General features: G+C 34.7%; 1 protein-coding gene across 6 annotated transcripts in view; it reads left to right on the plus strand.

The window, feature by feature from the left end:
* LOC149799026 (uncharacterized) overlaps positions 1-19714 on the plus strand; it is a 35288-nt gene extending 15574 nt beyond the window's left edge. For 3 of the 6 annotated variants that reach the window (XM_089957976.1, XM_089957975.1, XM_089957977.1), the window contains exons 2-10: positions 488-594; positions 1028-1390; positions 5405-5541; positions 5673-5802; positions 10620-10760; positions 11727-11780; positions 12417-12434; positions 15295-15420; positions 17458-19714. In XM_089957976.1, coding sequence (XP_089814102.1) covers positions 513-594; positions 1028-1390; positions 5405-5541; positions 5673-5802; positions 10620-10760; positions 11727-11780; positions 12417-12434; positions 15295-15420; positions 17458-18746 — 2340 coding nt within the window. In that variant the 5' untranslated portion in view covers positions 488-512 and the 3' untranslated portion in view covers positions 18747-19714. The remainder of the gene's footprint in view (positions 1-487; positions 595-1027; positions 1391-5404; positions 5542-5672; positions 5803-10619; positions 10761-11726; positions 11781-12416; positions 12435-15294; positions 15421-17457) is intronic. The other 3 variants (XM_089957978.1, XM_089957979.1, XM_089957980.1) reach the window with 3 other exon arrangements.
* Positions 19715-23336: the final 3622 nt, after the last annotated feature.

Consider the following 23336-nt stretch of genomic DNA (forward strand, 5'->3'; position numbering starts at 1 on the left):
TGCGGACGCATCAGACCGAGTAGTGCATTACACGGTTAGCCTCTATCGCCATATAAAATATTAAAGAAATGGGGATAACAATTAGTTGGTCTACGGTTGTACATGTCATTCATGTGCTAACGGGTACCCGTTAAATTTCGCAACGGGTACCCGGGTTGGTTTTTCGTGATTTTTGACAGCCCTAGTAGCAAGTAATTTTTTGGCTAGTGGAAATGAGTACAGTGATGACTTATTACCAACAGTTGTACTCAGGACAAGCAAGCAGGGCCGACAAGGGTGGGCAACAGGTGATATATCCCTGGGGCTAGGCCCTTAAGGTACAATCCTATTGTACCCTGTTATGACAATAAGATATAATTAAACTAATTAAATATTGACGTTTTACACTAACACTTTGATAAACCCATGCAGTTGTTGGTTTGAAGATAACCCCTATCTGATCATAAATGCTAATTGATCAAATATTCACTTGTCATATATATTTCAGATCCCAGAGCACTTACCTCATTTAGATGTATCCATCGTGTTACGTTCATCGTATTGCCTTGGCCTTTTTTATACTTCTGGACATCGTTCGGATCAAAGGCATTTGTGGTAAAAGCTGTATGGTATATAAAGACACACATATACACGTATAAATGCCAAATAAATAAACTAAGATTGCATTAATGCCAAGTATAGTTCGCTACTTTCTCCTAGATCAAGATGCCATTTTTGTTGTACAGCTAAGTTTTGTTTTATCTAATTTCTTCCTGTCAAAATAGCTTTGGTGCTAATATCTCTATGACTATAGCACTTGTCAACATCAAAAGTTGATTGACAATATATATGAATGTTAGGTGTCAGATAAAGAAAACACCATGATTCTCGAACGCGTTTTTTTTATTAAAACATTTATTGAAGAAAAAAGCAACACATTGGTATTGATGTTGATGCAGGTAAAATGAGAAAGTATTCGAGATATATTAATGATTCTTGATATGTATAATAGTTTGGTTTCAATAGAAATATTATCAACTTTAATCAGGATCACAGAACAACACAGCAGGTGCAGCAGATTTCAGATGGACGTCTGTTTCCAAACCAATAATTTCTTGTAAAGGAGAAAGTGCAAAATTTGAATGGGGATACCAGTATGAAAAATATGAAATCGGAGCAAGAACATGGTTCAGAGATACTGGTAAAAATGCTCATCGAATCGCTTATTGGAATCAAGCTCAAGGTTTTGTGACTGAGGATGAATTCAAAGACCGTGTTGAACGGATTGGAGAAGATGGCCTTCTTTTGAAAAGTGTTACAACCAAAGATAATAATATATATACTCTGGAAGTAAGATTTCCATTAAGCTCAGATCCCAGTCCAATGCAGAATATTACTCTTACTGTGTACGGTAAGTTCAATATTTTAATCTTGGTCTCGTTAATTAAAGAAAATTGTCAATAAGTAAAATAAAAGAAAGTCTGTATCCCAGAAGGGACTATGGCTAATACAGTTCATGTCATACTTATAGATTCTTGTGCATAATGCAGTGGTGCATGGCATGTAAAGCTGTACCTATGTTACTTTTTGCCAATTATGTCGATACCATGTAGAGCTGATTATTAAAATTTCTGATACAGAGTATGAAACCGATTATGTCATTATTATTTGTTATATAACAATGACTGGTTCAGAAACATAAACCTATTAGTGTAATGCAAGCAGGTACTTTGCCGTGTGAGTTATAACAAGGTTGTTTATGCGGCAAGTGAATTTGAACTTCTATACAAAAACAAACAGGAACCGGATAAGAAGTGCATTGCTATTTATAGAAAACAACAATCACACAAACATAAACTTGAAAAACTGTATAACTAACACTGATAAAATTTATGGTTTGCCAATTCAAGATATAAATGAATGAAAATGTATTAAGCTACTATTTTAACTTACATTCAGTGATGCAGGTCGCCATTACTAGATTTCAATAAATGACTAAACAGTGTTAATAATGATAGCCCAATAATAGTTAAAATTAATAATACACATGCTTTAAGACTAAAGTTAGATGTCACTGTATGCTGGCTGCAGTTAATATTAAAAGCCTAGTTGAGGTAGGTTGTATTTAAGCGACAGTTACATTTCTCCCTTCTCGTAACGATCCACGATGATCAAAAAAAATCCGGCCTATGCCACTAAACAGCTGCTTGCTCGGAATGCTTGAAGCTGGTGCAGACAAATAGTGTCTAGCTAATTTGGCCAAGTATGGGGAACTGAAATCTGTGAGCGTTCCACCAGCTCTATATGTCTTCTCATGGCATCAAGGGGCTGGCCAGATACAATTCAATCATCACCTCAATGGCATCGTCCATGTGGGTTTTTTGTTGATGGTATGGACAGGTTCATCACAGGCCACAGAAAACACATCCCAGAGACACAACATTGATGGTCGAGTAGCGTTTCAGGTTCAGTTTTTCTCTTTTTTGGTCAGGGGGTCCTTCTTCTTGTCAGCTGATGCAACTATGTTTCAATCGTGGATCCAAGATGGTGGCCAAGACATGATTCTTATTGCTGGCAACGTCAGCAGAGCGTGTGTTCAGTGACGTTATCATATCATGGCGCATTGTCTGAATACCTTGACTCGCTTCATGCTCACGAGCCAGCAACATTCGGGGCATTTTCAGCATAGGAAGAATGATGAATACTGATGTTTGGCTATCACTTACTTCCTTTGTTGTTGTTGTTGTTGTCGGGTTTAACGCCATTTTTTCAGCACAAGATAGGCTATACATGGCAGCCAGTATAACTGGTGGAGGAAGAACCCTGGAAAACCCAGGGAAGAAAAACCGACCCACGAGAAGCTACTGGTAGGCTTTCCCACATACCCACACTAGCCGAGCCTTGGACTCGAACCCACACAGGCAGAGGTGAGATGGCAGTGATCCGGAACGGTGAGCGCTTTAGACCACTCGGCCACTCAGGGCCCCTTACTTCCTTTGTAATGTCCGCAAATGGACAGAACGTGTTCACAATATTGTTAATGAAGACCACTGTTGGGCTGTTAGGCTAGGCAGGTCATAGAGAGTAGCGTAAGCTCCCAAGACTTGTTTTTGTTCATATAACGAAACCAACCTATTTTATGTAGAATTCCAGCATGTCTGGACATCCTGGACGAATTTCTTATGGGAAATGTCAACTTTTTCCTGCTGCTCTTCGAGCTGCAGTTGTGCTAGGATGGAGTGCAGGAACTTGTTGACCATGGATCACGAGATCACCAAAACATCTTTGGCAGCTCGTTGCAACAGAATACCATCACTGACAACAAACTGCAGTGTGTGTGCAAAACAGCTGATGCTATCGATTTCAGCCAGACACATTGTTTTAACCATGTTTGCACCTCTGTCACGCAGAAGAACATGGATATGAGTTTTTGGAATGTTGTATTCCTCGCATAATTTGTCCAGTTTGCTCGCCAAATATTCTCCTGTTTGTGATTCATCGAGAAGCATTGCTGCTAAAATCTTCTGTTTCCGCTGAAAGTCTTCCGTCTGACAGTGTGCTGTAAGACTCAATAAGGCTACGCCAATAGATGGGTCTGACCACGCATCAGATGTCAAACTAAGGTCAGATTGGGCAGAAACTAAATCACGCACCTTGTTTTGTATCGCCTTATGCATGTCAGGTATCAAAGATGTGTAAAAGTACTTCCGACTTGGAATTTTATAGCGCGGTTCTGCCTTGGCAAGCAGACGTCAAAATCCAATGTCTTCAACAACAGAAAATGGTTGCACATCTACTGCCATGAACTCTGCAATAGCTTTGTGTCAACTAATAGCTCTTGGGTCATTAAATGCAAATGGCTGCTTCCAGTCCAGAATGGCGTCAATAGTCAGAGTACAAGGGGTTGCAGCAGCTGCTGAGGTTAACTGCGCAGCATCCTTTTCTTTTTTATCTGCCAGAAACAGGCAGTGTTTGACGATGTGCTTGCAGTGCAAGTGCTGGACATGATTTGATATCGTATAGTTTTTGGAATCCTTTCCACCTGTGGAAATGCATGCTTTGCAAAGTGTGCAGTTTGCTTTGGACTCGTCGACTGCATTTACTTTTAAGTAATTCCAGACTAAACTGCATGTCACACGCTGAAGCAGCTTGGGTATCCGGGGTAACATTGCTGGCACTGGCAGGCCAATATCATTGCTGCTTAATATTTGTATGTCAGCATTCAGCTGCTTCAGCGTGTGACCACTATTCATTGATTAGCAGCATCGCAGGACTGGTTAAAGAACAGATTAACTATAGTGAGTCACAGTTTCGTAGTAGATGGAAATTTCAGTAGCTATCTAATCTGCCTAGCTATCTGTGGTTCGAGTCTAAGATTCAGCCAATGTGGGCATGTGAGAAAGCTTGCCAGTAGCTTCTCGTGGGTCGGTGGTTCTTTCCGGGGTTTTCCGGGTTCTTCCTCCACCATTAATACTGGCCGCCATGTATAGCCTATCGTGCTGAAAAATGGCGTTAAACCCCACAACAACAACAACAACAACAACAACTGCATAGCTATCTGCTAATGTTTATGCTGGAAGTTCAGCAACACGAGGCCTCATTGGCTGGCTGGCTGCTGTGATTGGGATGAGTGCATGAATGGTATTGATAATTTGTTGTGTGCAGACAGTCAGCGATAGTTTACAGCAAGTGTGTTAAAAAGTATTTACTTTTAAGAATATATTTTCTTTCAGTTAACCCCCAAATCAAATGTTTATTCCTTAATTTCAACTATTTAATTCTGATTTAAAATTCAAGATGAATGTTATGATTGAATTTATATTTTGGAAATTTGTTTACATCGGCACCGATTATACCAATTGTTTTAATAATCAGCCAGATTATGAGTATGGCCGATTAATCAGTACAGCTTTAACAGCATGTGAATAATACGCAGTCAAAAGATTTTGCTGTAAATATAAAATAGTTATTCGATGGTTATTGCAATAATTATACATTCAGGTATAGTTACAGCTTTTTTATTTAAAAAAAGCAATCTGAAACGCTTATTTAAAAACTAATTTTGTATTCAGTTTGCATGATGGCCCACTTCCCTTTAACTAATTTTTCAAACTTTTCTCACAGTTATGACACACAAGAGTCAGTCAGTGGTAGATTGTAGATAATGTACAAAGTTGCAAGAAAATCATTCACATACGTAATTCATATTTACATGTAACAACAGGGTGGCAAATTTAGATACTTCACACTGATTTATGTTGGTTTGATGATGTTAAGAAACCATGTATCATGGTATCTAGTTTCGCTGTATGTTTATCATGAGGTGTCTGTGTATATGTATATGTGTGTATATATATATATATATATATATATATATATATATATATATATATATATATATATATATATATATATATATTCTCAGAACCGCCACTTGAAGGATGTTGCAGACCAACAATACACAGATTAATGAATGGAACTGGTCTTCAGGCTGATTTAAACATGCAGGCTTGCGGTACACAGCCGCTACACTTGGAATGGAACAGTGTGCCGGGAACGATGGTAAATGTCATGGATTTTAAATATCAGTCATGATAACCATATTTGCTGCTATATTTGTTAAATTATAGAAAGACTGCAATTAGAAACCGTATATTTAATACACATAGAACCATTCTTTGTCTCGTCTGCAGGCAATTGGAACTGTTCTAATGTTTGAGTCAACGGAAGTAGAAGGCGTATTCAGAGTGTGCGTGAATGGAACTGCTGTACAGAAATGTTATAAAGGTCCACAAAACTCCCTTTGTCAGGAACAATACATAGGTACTGATACTTTAGATATAATATTTTGTTTTATATGTTTCATGGTTCAGAATATTTTTTATTATGAGCACATAAACCTGCTAAAATTTATTAGGAATATTTGTTTTACTTTCAATATGCTAAATATGGATGGATGGATTTGTAGCTAATTGAATGAATATAGCGAGTGTGGAGAAGGTTTACAGTAATCTGGCAATATTGGGGGGAGGGTGACATCGGGATTTAGATATTCCTTGATAAAAGAAGCGCAAAACATGAATGAAGAATGCAAAATCAAAAAGAAAAATTAGAAGTTTTCTCAAGTAAAATAATTATCCTTACACACTGAACCAAATAATTGATTATATACAAAGATAGGAACATCGACAGATATGTACAAATATTTATTAGAAAACTTGAATATTCATACAGATTAAATTAATCTGAATACTCTGTATCTTTTCATATACCTGTGGTTGGATTAGGGATTTGAGCGACTCTAACCATCACGTGGTTGGGCAATGGCGTTGATTTACCGTATATACTCGCGTATAAGCTGAATAATTTAGGAAACAATAAAGGCCTGGATGAAGGGGGGGGGGGGGCTCGGCTTATCCGCAGGCCAATGTGTAAACTTGACAGTTTTTAGGTCTATTTGTTGACTACTGTAATGGCTGTAAATCGTGGGACACAAAACAATAATTTTTTTCCGTGTCCTAAGACATAGGCATGTAAAAACAAAAAAAAGTAACTTTCGATGACCCAACAATTATTAAACTATTATAAAGTACTATGATTGATTTTGTTATTATATTGCATGTGCATATTTTCTGATTTCTACAACATGAAGTTAAATAAAGGTAAATACAGACTTCATAATTCATGGGCCGGTTGAGTTTACCAGGGAGACCATGCTTTATTATAATATACACTACTTACACAGTGCAAAGCATGCATAGCATCACTTAAATCCTTACTTATTCCCAAACATAGATGCAGATTTTTCTTTATTCATTGTTTTGACCAAATTGTATTCTTCCAGAAAACATTTCAGCTAGTCCTTAACTCATTCAACCCCAGAGGTTTTTGTCGTTTTTGCCTGAAAGGTGCGTAGGAAAGACATTTGGGGGGCTATTTCTGAATACATCGTAATACATCGGCTTTCAACATTTTCCATGAGACTAATGCCTAGTTGTATTAGAAACATCATTTTTCATTGATTATTTTGCTTGTGCATGAGCAGAAGGGTAAAAGTTAGAGTTCGTTTTTATTTTTTTTTATTTTTATTTTTTTTGCTTAATGGACCCATCATTTTCGAATGGAGACCGCAATTTATTCCAAATGCCCACCTTATCATAGTTTTTGCAAAGAATCACCTGTCTGTGTGCAGTTAAGACCGGTATGCCTTATATCTGAGGCCAAAAGGTCTAAAATCCGGACACAAAATTGCATTCCAACCTTGAGCGAATTTTGGGTGAAAAAAAACCAGGTCCAAAAAATGAGGTTTTTCCCTCTGTATTTCGTAGTGCAACTAGAACTTCCAGATTATTTGGTATCATTTTAGAGCTATATCTGTCTGCTTTTTTTTAATACCACCCACGTTGGTGTATCTTAAATGACCTTGATGCTGCAGAGCTCAGAAGTAGGGTACAGCCTCATCACGCCTACAGATGGGATCGGGGCTAAATCAGTTAATAGTTGTATCATTTACGTTGAATCACTTGCTCACGAGTTACTCATTTTCAATGATATAAGCGATCCTACAAATTCAGGTAATATTTGTAAAAAAGTACACATGGTTATTTGTACAAGGCACATAACCATCGTAATTTACATGTTCGTGAAGGGTGGTATTAGTAAAGGCTACAATTATCATAGAGATCAACGTCAGTTTTAGTTCTGTGTTTTAGCTGAACAAACATAACTTTCAACACAGCAGCTTGATGTTTCAGTGTCTCCTATGTTGATAGTCAGCGAATTTGTCTTTTGTTTTGTGACAGCAGTACAGGCCAGTTAATCATTAAAACCCTGAAACTGGCTTGTGATAAGACGGAATTTTGACTGGTAACATTGGTATATAAGGTATAAAAATGCCAGTTGTTCACTCATGTAAGTTTCTTTCATGGGAATGGAGCTATAGCATATGGAGTTACAGTATTTGTAGTGATCATTCTTTGGATTGAAATTAATTGTGGATGATTTTATTGTTGTGGTCTATTTTTTTGTTCTGGTTTATTTTTTTATTTTTGTATTATTGTAGAAGTAAAAAATAATCAGTAATTTACATGAATAATGTTTAAACATAACATTCTATTTAGTGAAGAAGTGAATTCTTTATCTTAAAATAATTATTTTGTCACAACAATAATTCATATGTGATACAACAGAACATGTAGGATTTTTCTTGTTTAGAAGAAATGAAAATCGAAGACATAATATAATAATCAGGAGTTCTCTGCAAAAATTGGAAGATATTATGAAATCGAGAGGTAGGTGTGGAACGACCCCAAAAATCGGGAGTTTTTTTTCCTCCCAGCATGAAAGTTGACAGGTATGGTGTAAGGTCGCTTACAACTCAGCTTTTACGGTATTAGCATAATTTTCAAAGGATTATTTCCGAAATTTGAGCGCAGTGGTGCCCATGATTCGACTCTAAGGGATGTACTTAATTCAGCGCATACTCAAACCTACAATGTACATGCAGTGGTGCCATTATGTAAATGTGTTCAGTAGCCTAATTGTGAGCGTTGAATCGAACCGTATTGTTTGTTTGTTGTGTTGAAAAACTGGGATTACATTTTAATGAGTTTAGGTATTTACAATTTCAAAGCAAAGTAAAAATTTCATTACTGATGCACTGATATAAAATATCCACTGCAATAATACATAAACAATAATCGAGTCAAAAGGGAGAGGTAGTGTTACAGGAACTCATGATTGTTAAATTCTTGTCATCGTTCGATCAAATTATACACAAATCTAAATTAGACAGAAACAACAAGAAAACAGAAAATTAAATAAATTACTTTTCAAACAAGTTTATACCATTTCTTTTTAATAATCATGCCCGCCAACCTCAAGATAAGTATACATGTAATTTTTTTAATACAAGTTTGCCTAAATAAATGCATTTAGAACTTAACCTTGTGCATCTTGAGATGCCTCGGAGTTTTAAGTCGGCTTATACGCGGATCATGCACTTTTTAGTGTTTATACCTGTTCAGTTTTGGGATCAACTTATAAGCGAACGGGCTTATACTCGAGGATATACGGTATTTCTCACTGTGTTTCATAAAAGAGACTTCCAGCAGACCGTGTGGCAAATATTTTTTATGGCCAATACTGGGACTTGCATTCACTGTTGGTACAGTAATGTTTGGTCCGTGTAATATTTACAGGCTTCATGTCACAAGGAATTTTCATTTGAATAGCCAAGCTTTTGATCTATATCTTGACACCTTGCCTGATCCAGTGGGTGTTTGTGGCTCACATGCCATTTGATTTTCATTAGCTGTAGTTGCATTCCACCACCACCAATCACAATTACTCTTATATGGTATTGCGGTACCAATTGTTTTCTATATACCTCAATGCTAATGTTTTGTGAAATAAATATACTTTCTATCCTACCTCAGCATGTATGTGACACACTGTCATAGAGAACACTATTAGATTGTCAATTTGACAAGGACAAAACCAGGTACTCCACTGCATTTAAGAGAGTTAACTGTACTGGAATTAGACAGGGGTAAGAGTTATCTAGTCAAAAACAGACACATTTTCAGCCATGTATACCACATTTAAAAAAAAAAAAAAAGAATACAAAATATGATCTAGATATGAATTAACATAATCTCACATGTTGCCAAGAGGCTCAACTTTTTTTTAAGCCTAACAGAAAATACAGCTCTTACATAATGTACCAATCACAGCTATATATTGTTTATTTCTGAATACAATCTTCCCTACACCTTAAGCTCCGCCCACCTGGGGTTGTTCAGTTGGTACCATTAATAGTGAGGGGCCTTGGCAGACACAAATGGAGATACTTTTTTCATCTGGGATACTTCTCCTGACATCCTGGACTGGAAATATTAACATTGTTGCAATTTATGTTGAAATTATTCACAATGATGTATTATCCCAAATGTTAGTGGAATCATAATTTGGCTTTTTGGTTACCATAAAAATACTAAAATGGCATGCTTTGTCATTTAAATTAAATAATTACTGCAGATTTGGTAGCATTGTTACAGTCTTTGTTTAAAATGTGGGTATGATTGTAATAATGAGTGCGTTAGGTATATGCATGAGTGTCAAAAACTATTAACAAAAAATAGTAAATGTAATTTGATACTAACCGTTCATTTAACCAAACAACATAAAGAGATCCAGTATCACCTTATTATAACAAAAGAAAATGTCATAATTCTTGTAAATATAAAACACTTTGAGCATCAACTATAAATCAGTTGTATACAATGCATTCTTTATTCGTTATTCGTTATTCGCTAATTCCCAGACAGAAATATACGAGCTTGCTCTTAACATTCAGTATTCAATTAGCACCCATTTCAAATTAGGTTTATTACATATATAGACCTAGCCGGTCAATGTTTATTTTAGTAGATAGTACACACAAACAAACAAAAACACACACACACACACACACACAAAGACATTCCTGCATTTGTTTAATGTCTAGATATATCATTAAACACCATTAAATAGGTGATGTAATGAAAAAATCTCAAATGCAGAGAGCTTAGGATAAATATTGAAAATCAACCAATGAATTTAATATGACAATGATTTACTGTGATAGTATGCTTTTTCAGAGAAGAGGAGTGCACCTGAAGAGCAAAATTTGCCACAGGTTATCATGCAGACCATTGGAATTACTGTTGCTGTACTTGCGTTTGTGAGCGCTATCATACTGTTCCTGTGTAAGCGTAATTTGAAGAAGTGTGCTTCCAAAGGTACTGCACCACATATTTATAGTTACAGTCTCTATCTAACATAATTTCATGTTTGATCTCATTTAAAGGAAATGAAATATTTTTGTGGGTATTGTTAACAAATTTAGTAATTATGGGTTTACAAATTAGTTTTTATGGATATTGTTAACAAAATTTGTTTTCATGCATATCGTTAACAAATTTGTTTTTATGGGTCATGTTAACAAGTTTGTTTTTATGCATATTGTTAACAGATTTGTTTTTATGGTTATTGTTATCAAATTAGTTTTTATGCATATTGTTAACAAATGTGTTTTTATGGGTGAAATCTTAATCATACATGTACTGGTTCCCTTTTTTGGAATGCTGATGAAACTTATTTTGTGCATTCTCATTGGTACAAGGACTGCTTGTTCATTTGCTTATTTGTGGTCATAATTTCATATATAGTCTGAGATTGACAGTCTTTGATAGTTATTGTCTGTACCTTGATACACTGATACACATAGGACATAGCTGGGTAGGGTGCCATAGCCGATAGCCCTAATGATTAAGAAACTAAACAATTGTTTTCTTCTATACTTCTGTTTTCGACAGTATGTACAGCAATGTATGAAATGTTAAATTTACCTCTTTTTGACTATAACATTGCCTTGATAATCACCCAAACTTAAAATAAGTATTGCTCTATGGTTTATTTTGTTTGATCAGGTGAGCAAAGGTAAGTTTCAAATCTGTTCATAGTGTACAAGATGTTTACATACCACATACCACACACTGCAGATGCATCATTTTACAATCTATTCATTTGAGCCATAACTAAATGACATACTCTTCCCTACAAATAAAAGAAAAATCACCATGTGACAAGCAGAAGTTTCTCATTTTTACTTTACTAATTTCTTATGATACGTGTAAGTCCCCAGGTCATAAATTCAAATGTTTGATTGAGCCAAAGAAAACAAAATATGAATCCATTTTCTCTAGCAGGATATGGAAACAACGGGGTTGACGAACAATTACTCGCTGCAAGAGAACGAGGTTGGCATTGCATAATTAACATACAATATTTTATACTGAGAGCAGAATTTCTTTGCTTGAATATCTTTAGTTAATACTTCCAATCATAAATGTTTATATTAGTTTTTATTTAAAATGAAATAATAGAAAAGATATCAAATTAAAGATTCTTCAGCAAGCTTTAAAATTCCTATCACCAAAGTAATCACATGAAACTGTTTTCTAACGAGTAAAATCTATATTTAATCAGACCTATCAACAAAATGACATATGTGGATATAATTCGAAATAGACTCGTATCTATCTAGCTATCATTATTGTAATTATTATTAATCATTAGCAATTCTAGTTCTCACTTTCCACGTACAATAAGGCGTTCAGTTTGCAAGATACTTAATGTGACTTTTGTCTGCTTATCCACGTGCTGGTAAGGCGAATCAGTGAAATGTATATGGACTTTCTTGTGAAAGAATGCTCCAGCAAAGCAGCATCTATTCTATATATTTTTATAGCAATAAATTATAGCACTACTTTTTTATTTCATAAAATTTGACCACTAGTGTGTGTATGGTAATCTATGATATTTATTTTTGACTTTAATGCATCTGTTCCTTTAATTCACAATATTGTTTCTTTTTGTTTACTTTCAATTTGTAGAAGAAAAGCTGAATAAGGGTAAGTATTTTCAATTGAAACAACTGAGCAATGGTTTGACTTCTGCAGTTACACTTACTACTAACTATTACTACTATTATTTTCTACTATTTTATAATGTCTATGGCAGCAGAGGAATGTGTTCTTGAAAATACAATTGTAATCCATTCATTAAGTGCAAAGGTTTCATAGAAAGAAGTGTTTAGATTACACATTATTTATTTTAAAGATATTACTTGCTTGCTGTGAGGGAAACAATTCACATTTAAAAATAATTTGTTTGGTCATAGTAACTTGGATTGTATATATGTAAGAAATAGTGAGTTTTAAAAAACATAGCTTGAATTTCATGCCCCCTAATCTTGTTCTCAAAGCTATATTTCCTGGAAAAAAGGACTTGAAAATAGAGGAGTTCAATAATATCAACAATAGATCTCCTACAAAGTTATTTTCTTTCCAAAAAAGGCCATACCAACCATTCTGCTTAAATTTAAATTTTGTTGGCTTTTGACAAGATATTAACAACGTTCCTACATAAACGGTCAGCTTTACAGCAGCTATGGTCAACTTCTATGGTCAGCTCTACAGCTGGTACCCCGTCGACTCTGATCAGCTGAAAATAAATCTAACACAGTATACTAAGAATGACACGCACATATACAATAACACGTAATGACGTTATATACGGTAAGCTATACAAATTACATTATTGGCGCAACATTACAAAGCAATAAACAGGTTCAGAAGTGAAGCTACTTATGTCCGTTAAGAATCCAGTGGTACTAAATGTTTCTTAATGCAACTTTATTGCTAATATAGATCTCCTGTTAAGTTACATACAAAATATTTGCATTATACTATGCAAGCAGGAGTTACATAGAAAATCTACAAAAATAAACGTGGTAGTACAATAGTTATAACCTATGATATCCATAATAAATTAATAAATAACTCGCATACCTATACAGCTGATCTGCAAGTCCTTAATTAGACTGCTCACTGTAAAGACATTTCTGTTTTGTAAAGATTTCGTACTGCGGTGAGGTATTTTTACACAGATGATGTAGCCCTACATTATCTGTGCACTTGATGAATATCAGTTTTTCTCATCGAAAGAACTTCGCATGTGGCACAGGATGAACCGAACTGCTTCAAAATATTGTACAATATACATAAATCACCTTCAGGTATCATTGTACACAAAAAATGAAACCCGAGTACATGTATTTAATAAATAAAGGGATTTATATGATTCTGTGAAAATATATACCATGCTTGTAAACAAAATTAAATTTCTAGTGTTTGAAATGCAAAGAAGGTGCATCAGTGCATTGATTCAATGTAAAATTTGATTCATATAAATTAAAATCATTGAAAAGTTTTTAAGCCATTATGATATGAAAATGTATTAGTGTATTGATACAATGTACCAGTGATCATGTTTAAATTTTTATAAAGAATTAGCTTGAGTTTGTAAGGTCTGGATGTGGAATACGTATGAAATACAGTTCGTTTTCTTCAATTAAAAATTCACATTTAGTTAATATTTTATATAAGGGAAAGACTTTTCCTCCTGAACAGTTATGTATATGTTTATTGACTTTTAATAACCTGAGTTCTCTTTTTGTTTGATGTCTGTGTATTGTCATTCTCTTCCTTGGTTCATTTTTTGTCTTACCTATGTAAAAGACTTCACACTTAACACATAATAATGCATTAATCATATTTCTTGAACTGCAATTATATCATGTTTAACATTAAATAGCTTAACATTTTTTAATTTTATTCACTTTCCTTCTATTATATTTGGACAAGTTTTGCATCCACTCATACCACATTTAGTTACTTGGGTCTGTTTTTCAATGAAGTCAAATTTAAATCTAGTTAGAATTTGTTTCAAATATTTGGGTTGCATGAATCACATTTTACATTGTATCAATGCATTGATGCACATTCATAACATTTGAAACACAAGAAATTTAATTTTGTGTACAAGTATGATATATATATATATATATAGGTTACTGCATTTGTATGGGAAAATAATGAACAAGATTTTTGGATGGAAATACTGCACGACCTTGGGAGTGCAGTATATCCACCCAACAAAACGAGTTCATATTTTCCCATACAGTTGTAGTAACCTTTTTATTATATGCTCAATTTCTTATTCTACCTAATTTTATAAACAAAGATACACTACAAGAAACAAAGGAACTGAATGTATGCCATATTCCAAATTAAATACACAACCGCAGATTCATCATTACACAACAACAACATTATTAATGCGCACATAACTCCATCCAGATAAATTTGAACTCAGTCGCACACTAGACATAGATTTCAAAAGAAAATGGCGTTTTGGTCTACTTAAAATTGAAATTTGGAGTCATATTATGAATGAATGTGCATTGCAACAACTTTTCCATTTGATCTAGATTGAATAGATTTTGGTTTTTTGTCGATTCTACGAAATTTCGTGATTATGGAATGGATTTATCTGTGTCAATTCTGCATGAAATGCATCGGATTGAAGCAGCAAGGAAGGAGCGTGTTGACATCTGCAAATATGTTTCTGTTCTGTCATTGAATGTTTGAAACCATAATGTGGGGAAAATATGAAGTCTTTCAATTGCAATTATCAAAAATATACTATGGAATATAATGTTTACTTCATTTTGAGTGCAGTAAGGAGGATGTTGTTGCACTTGGAATATAGTTAAAATTACAGTACAATTTAAAAATGTGTAATCAAGCTTGAGAACCCATGACATGACTCATGTAATTCGGATTTGCAGAACTAAGAATTTCAAAGTACATTTTAAGGAAATTCAGGATGTAAAACTGTAAGTATACTTTTTGCCATTCTTTTTACCAGCTAAAGAAGACAGTTTACGCCTTGATACTTGGATGTTATTTGTGAGGACCCTGTGTGCGTCTATAGCTAGCTTAAACCCAAAACACTGTATCACAAAAGCTAACGTGGAATGTGCAAAAGCAGCTGGTATGTGGCAGTGCACGAAACATCTCGTTTTGTTCAATTAGAAACAAATTTAATCAACCGAAATGTAAAGTGTCTACTACGAGAGTGTACATGATTTGTTTACAGAGTAGTTCCTAATACACTGCTGGACACATGTGAGTTGAATATGAAGTTGCGCACGAGTGCAATATCATAAAATACTGAACGATTCTGACAATGTATAGTTAACGGAGACAAAAATGAGCATATATATGTGTGTGTCAAGGAATTTTGTTAATATCTGGCTTTAAAAACAACAATGTAATTAATATTACAATGACGTCAAATTGTTTAGTTACAAAGTAATGTAAATAAATGATGTATTCACGTGAAGAGCATCCATAAAGATTCATTCAATGAAATATTCCAGAATGATATGGTAAAACAGGAAAGGTCGTTATTAATAGTGAGTGATGAGAACTTCACCACTGAACCAATTGCACGTTCACATTAATAACTAGTCTACTTTTCCTTTACAGTATAGTGCTATGACTCTTTCTGGTGCCATTACGACATTCAGCTTGCCTGCCATAGTGGCCAGCTTGAAAATTTTCTTATCACTATTTTTCTTTGAATGAATGGTCATATCAGCATTGGGTTTTCATTGAGAGACATTTTTTTTTATATCTAATTGGTCAAGAATGAAAATGATGCAGATCCGACTCCTAATATGACTGCCTAAATGAATATAGAAAAGCTTGTTATCATTACTTATCTTATCAGATGGACATTGTGATTTCTCTGAAAGAGTTCTTATGATGTCTTGTTGGTATTAAATAGAAATGGTGCTAATCTGAAAATGAATATTGTCACCATGGTATCTATCTTGAAAATACTGTTATCATTGCTTCTGTATAATTGGAAGGTCATATCAATGTGGTTTAGGTGAGATGACACAATATGATGCCTTGTTGGTCCTAAATGAAAATGGTGTCAAATTGACATCCAGTATGTCCACTACAGCAGCTAATTTCAAAATATGCCATCACTTAAGAATATCAATAATGGTTTCAGCACTCTGCAGTTAAAAAGTAAGAAATGGTCTTATCTTGAATACCTGTAAATTCTTTGCAGTCAAAAGAGTGCAGTTTCCTTCGAGGAAGGTGGCATATGCTTTGTTGTGAAATTCATGAAGGTGGCATGTGCTTTGTTGTGAAATTTGTGAATGTGTGCTTTGATTTGAGATTTGCAAAGGTTGTTTCTGCTTTTGGAATATGCGCGTATAGTTAGTGAAATATAGATTGATATTAGTTTTCGAATGTTTCTATATATACTTTTCAATCAAATGTAACAGAATACTATATTAATATAACTAAGCTGATAATAAGGAATTATTCATTGTAAGTCGGTGTGTATGCATGCGCACATTTAGGCATATCCACTATCATTATAAAACAGAGAAAGGTTGATAACAAGAAGGGGAATTAAAGCAAAGTAAAATAATAAATTATATACTACTCACAGAATTGGAGCTAAAATTAGAAGAACAAATGTAATTAAGTTTGTCTTTGATTTGAGTACGTAATATGCAGTTGCACTTACTATACAATAGTGGAAACCTGTTTGCTGCATAAGCTTGTTTTCATAGATCCGCTTATTATAAAGATTCTGCCATATTACTGCTGACAAGTAAATGTAGATTTTACCAGTGGTCTTAATGTTCCATTAAAATAGCATAATGTACCCTTTATGTGGTCTTACTATTCCCTTAAAATGGTCTTACTGTTGCCTTAATGTTGTCTTACTTTTCCATTAAAATGGTCTTAATGTTCCCTTAATGTTTTTGTACTGTTCCCTTAATCTTGTTTTAATGTGCCCTTAAAATGATCCTAATGCTCACTTTAATTTAAGTTTCTGAAATTGCGACGATCACTGAAGAATGAAGTTAATTATATAGCATGTTTGGTGTGTGTGTGTATGTGTGTGCGTACCTGTTTATCTGATCTTATAAATGCAACATTTAAATATTTAGCTCAGTGTCATTCATACTGCACTTATACTTTTTGTCATTACTTTCAGTCACAGAGAAAATAGCAAGCATTCTTTATGTTACGTACAAGACCAGTAAGGAACTTGCACTTGATGAGATATCAAAAATACAGCTTGAGAATACTGATTTGTACTTTAATGACACCGTTCAACATAATCCAACTTATAAACAGTGTTTATACTATAATGGCGAAACACGAAAACTGTTAATAGTGGAAGGAGATTTGGGAAGTGGAAAAACGTCATGGTGTCGAAAATTAGTGAAAACATGGTGCAAGTCTTTTGAATGCCATCAAAAAATGAGGATTGATGAAAGCGACCAAAAAGAAAACCAGGACACCAAAACTCTGGAATCGTTCCCATTGTTATTTTTTGTGTCCCTTAGAGATGTCGAGACAGGTCAAACTCTGACAGATATTATTCAATGGCAATGCTTGAAGAATGGACAACTGGGCGATGATTTAGAGCTGCTTATTAAAGATAGGCAGGAGAAAATTATATTTTTAATTCATGGTGCGGATGAGGCAAAAGAAGATATTCAGATTTTGAAAGATTTTTTCGATATCAATAGTTTAAAGATAGTAACATGCCACAACAGGGCACACGTTGAATCAAGATATAATATCCAAAGAGATCGTGTTCTACCAATGGCAACTATTGCTTTAAAAAAAACTGATAAAGAGAATGTAGAAAAGTATGCGAAAAGAATATTTACCGACCTTGACTATCCACAAAATGCATATGAAAAATTCATGGAATTGGTAGAGTGCAATGAATTGAACCAGTTGATGGAGGCATTCTTTGTCCAGTCTCTAATTCATATCTGGTTTCAATGCGACACTATGCCTTCAGACAGGGCAGGGGTGTGTTTGTATTTAATTCAGGACAATTTGAAAAAGTGCAGAAAGAAATTAAATTCATATGCTGATTTGAAATTAGGTTTAGATGAGGTTGGGACATTCATACCAAGAGCGCAAGGAATGGTTTTCATCATAAACCATGGACAGGTTCTGAAAGGTCTGGGTAAAACTGCCTATCATTGCTTCAAAAACAATTCTACAGGCATGTTCTCAGAGCAAGATTTGATGGCTAACACAAAGAAAATTGACAAAAGGCTTGCTGAAATATGTATTGCAGCAAAACTTGTATCGGCAGCTCCTGTTGGGGAGAGCGGAGATGAGAAAAGATTGTGTTTTCGTCATCCTATGATTCTGAATTTCATGGTTGCTTTTTACCTGGCTTGTGAACCAAACTTTGAAGAGAAAGATACAAGTTGCAAAGACATTCAACAGTTTTTGACTGATTTAAGAAAACCTTAAATGTATTTATAACTAAACCAGGCACCTTCATATATCACACCAGACACAGAGTTTTAATAATATATTAGAGACATAACGTTCAATATCACTCGTCAAGGATTCTCTTGAAAATAAGTCTTGTGCATATTAAATTACTTCATATGTGTCATGGTAACTGTAAGCCAGACACGATGACCATTAGACATCTTTTTGAAAGCAAAACGATTTCAAACATTAAAATTAATATTGTTTTGAATCAGTTGCAAACAATCAGTTGTTTAAGTTAAACTATTTTTGATTCTGAAATGATGCCTTGAACGAAAAAGCAGGGGAGTCCAAAACAAAACACTATTAGCTAAGTTCAGTCGAGGTTATTTCTGTACAGCAGCAAAACTTCTACATTTTCTAGACATGAATCTTAAAATGTCAACATCTTCTGGACATGAATCTTAAAATGTAATATCTTACAGCTTTAATATTAACCTGTATCAATCCATCTTATGATATAAGTTAACACTTCAGTAGTTATTCGCAGGACTGCCAGAAAATGTGTTTAAAGTTGACTGTTCCAATGCCCTGTAGGTCAGATCTGTTCAACCTTTCTGATACCATAGGTCACTGAAAAATGTTTTTCTTGAAGCCGAGGGCCGCAGCAGAAACTGAAAAGCAACGACTATGTAGCTGCTCGAGCTCTGGCGCGCCATTTAAAATCAGCCAGCGTTTTGGACAGCACAGCTGTAGGTGGATTAGAGACCACTACTGATGGAGACAAACTTATTTTTGGTAAAAACGATTCTAAGAAATTTCCGGATTCAGATTCATGTTGTGTATATTTAATTTGTTTTGTTTGTTTTGTTTTTTCTTCTCCATTAGTATATGTTATATATACTTGGCTTTTATATATATATATATATATATATATGCAATAAACTGACTAGAAACATTGCAAAACTAGTATCTAACTAGCCTTGGCGCTTTCGACTCTTAATGAGTCTTTTTCAAAGGCAAATACAACACAGAGACAAGACAAACAAATAAAACAGAAACACCATTGTGTTTGCAAAACTTTCCATGACTATAACTTGTTGCAGATGCTGGAAAATATTTTATATTGACCTAGAAACCGATGAACCATAGCGACATCTTTTATTGTTTGTAAATGTATGTAACACGCAAATTATATCCAGGATATTTCATTGTTATAGTAGTATTTATAGGTTTTCAGGTGACTAATAAGCAAATTTAGAGAATAATTTAATAGAAAATGTGTTGACTGCAAAAAGATAATTTTATTTAGGAATGGTTATCTCTTTCTAGTATTCTTGGTTTAAACCACTTGGTTTCAAAATTCTAAGGTGGCGTATCCAGTAAGATTCTTTTTCTTGGCTGGTTTCAGAACTCCAGTTGGGATTGTGAGCAGTTGCAATAAGTGTTATATCGCTGAAAGTGTGGAAATGAGAGAAGTGTTCTGTACAGCTTCTTTGTTATCCAATCAGATCTGTGAAGATTTATTCTTTTGTGTATCATTTCAGTTTCTCTGACTTACTGGATGCTACAGATCTTACATGTGATGAGATAAATGAGATTCTATGTTTTGCACGTTTTGTTTGGACCAACTATGTTCAGTTTTTCTCTTGTCACTGTGCTAGAAAATGTCCTGGTCTCTATCATATGTTGGCAGGTTTTGCACCTTTTATCGCAACAGGAGCCAGATTGACTAGTGTGGTCTTGGTTAGTGATTGGTGTTAGCTTCCCCCTAACTAGGATGTCTTTGAGGCTTTTTGGTCTCAGGTAGGCTACTACAGGTTTGTTTGGGAGGATTAACTTCAGTGCGTCACATGATCCCACGATGGGCCAGTGTTTCCTGATGATTTTACCTACTTTGGGGTTGTCTGGATGGTAGGTCAGGATAAATGGGATCCTATAAGCCACAGGGGCAAGATTGACTAGTGTGGTCTTGGTTAATGATTGGTGTTAGCTTTGCCCTGACCAGGATGTCTTTGAGGTTTTTTTGGTCTCTGGTCGGCCACTAAAGGTTTGTTCAGGAGGATTAACTTTAGTGCGTCACATGATCCCATGATGGGCAAGTGTTTCCTGATGATTTTACCTACTTTGGGGTTGTCTGGATGGTATCCTATCATCCTTTTCCTTATCTCCATATGTTAGTAGGTCATTGGAGTTTGTTTGTTTTGCCCTTTCAAGGTTGTCTCCACAATCAGGTCTTTCTCGTAGCCTCGATAAATCAAATGTTTAGATAATTCAGACGTTTTTTGGAATGTTTCATAATCAGCAAATTCTGCATATCCTCAGTGCCTGGCTATATGGGATGTTCCTAATGCAGTGTTTTGAAAGACAGCTGGTTGGGAGGAGATACTGGCGTTTGTTGGTTGGTTTTCAGTAAATGTCTATATGGAGTTTCTTTTCTACCAGTCTGGTTGTTGTGTCCAGGAAAATGAGGTTTGAGTTGGAGACTTCTGCCATGAATTTTATTGAAGGATGGATGCCTTTGTTATGAAATCATCTAGATTTTCTCTTCTATGTTGCCACTTCATTTCTATATCACCGATGAAGCGCACCCACTGGTATGGTACAGGTTCCACCAATGCTAAGAGTTGACCCTCCAGTTTTCCCATAAAAATATTAACATACAAAGGGGCCATTTTTGTACCCATTGCAGTTCCATTGATTTGGAGGTAGTTGTCTTTATTAAATTCAAAGTTATTGAGTTTTAGGACATGCTACAGGAGTTGGACTAGGAAGTGCGCGGGTGGATTGTCTATGGTTCTTGTTTCATCGATTTCTAGTTCAGTATAAAATATCTTCCAGAATCCGCAACAAGTCATAGTTGTGTAAAGTTTTGCAAACACAACGGTTTTTCTGTTTTATTTGTTTGTCTTGACTATGTTTTGTATTTGCCTTTGGAAAAGACTCACTAAGAGACGAAAGCGCTCATGCTAGTAAGATACTAGTTTTGGACTCTTTGTAGTCAGTTTATTGCATTTATCTTGATCAATCCCTGACACATATGATCCATTGTTGGATCCAGTGCACTTGAAAGGACAGTTATTCGCTATATGATTTGTATTGTTTATATATATATGCATAAAATAAAAAATTGCTGATTTTATTTTGTAAACAACATGGAATCTTCTAGAATGGAAAATTCCATTTAGTCATATAAAAATTTCCAGAAAATGCTAATTGTGACCTAGGTAAGGTATCGGTGTTATAATCTTGTTTACCTGAGAAATTACTCATTCCTGCAATAACATCTGAAGCAGAAATCAGTCTTATTGTGTTCAGTATTTGATTTTGATTTATTTAATGACACTACTATTCACTGGAACTAAAAAGAGCTCTTAAATAATATTTCTGGACAGAAACTGTAATTTGGAAACATTAATTTGGAATTATAGTGAATTCAGACATTAATATCTTGGATTATATTATTGTGACAACTTATTACATGATCACACTTCAGGCTGTTGGTACATTAGTACACTCAAGACTACAGGCACATCAACTCCCTAGAACTTTATTCATTAGGACTTGTGATAGAACGTTTGAACTATTAAGAATTTAGTGTGCAATGCTGTAAGTTCTTTTAAATTTTACACTTTGTATTCTAGGGAAATAAATTATTTGCTGAACTTTACATGCCCTATTGGTTTTTGCTCTTTTTTATTTGTTGAAAACCACAAAGTTGTAATATTCCTAAACCAGGTTTGCTCTAATAAGATTCATATTGCTAGTTGCAATGAAAGTGCCTGGAAATATGAATTTACTGACAGCGACGTGATTATATCCCAAGTCATCTTTCTTGTTTTTTTAAATAATTAATATGATGTAAATATGAAGTGTATGCATTTGTTTCTGACTGATTCTTCTCATTTACCCATGCTGGTTTATAACGATATGTCAAGGGAGGTAACTATAATATATCGGAGACATATTGATAATGGTAGATTCATTCCAGTGACAGAATGGTTGTAAACTAGCTGGAGGTGACTATATGTGTGTCAATAAAATCCTATACCGAGTCTGATGATAACACTCATGTTCCAAGTTTTATTGACACTGGGACCCAGTCTGGCTCCCTTAATGATGATAACACTCATGTTCCAAGTTTTATTGACACTGGGACCCAGTCTGGCTCCCTTAATGATGATAATGCGCATGTTCCAAGGAAACGTGTATAATAATATACTCAAGATATCACATGGTAATTTTGAGCAATGCAGTAGCTGGGTTTTGTATTTATGATATATTTCTTTGTGAATTTACTAGGTACCACAGTATCTGGCAAGCTCCTCAATCCCACATGCATTATGTCGGATGAAAATGCGAAGTTGTAAGATATTGTAATGCAGTCATCTGTACATTGTTATATTCTCTTGCATGAAAAATATTTCTTCATGTTATTGAACTACATAATTAACACACTCCCTCCAGATGAGTGCAAAAATCAGTCAGTAAAATGACATTTTCAACCAGATCAATACCAAATGAAATCATAGGAATGATAGTAGGCCTGATCAAGAGAAAGCCAAATATGTTAAAATACGAAATAGAAAAATGAACTGTCGTTTTTCCTCAAAAGTACTTACTTCT

Source organism: Sinohyriopsis cumingii, chromosome 5 (genome assembly GCF_028554795.1).
Source record: "Sinohyriopsis cumingii isolate HCF-2022 chromosome 5, ASM2855479v2, whole genome shotgun sequence".
Lineage (NCBI taxonomy): Eukaryota > Metazoa > Mollusca > Bivalvia > Unionida > Unionidae > Sinohyriopsis > Sinohyriopsis cumingii.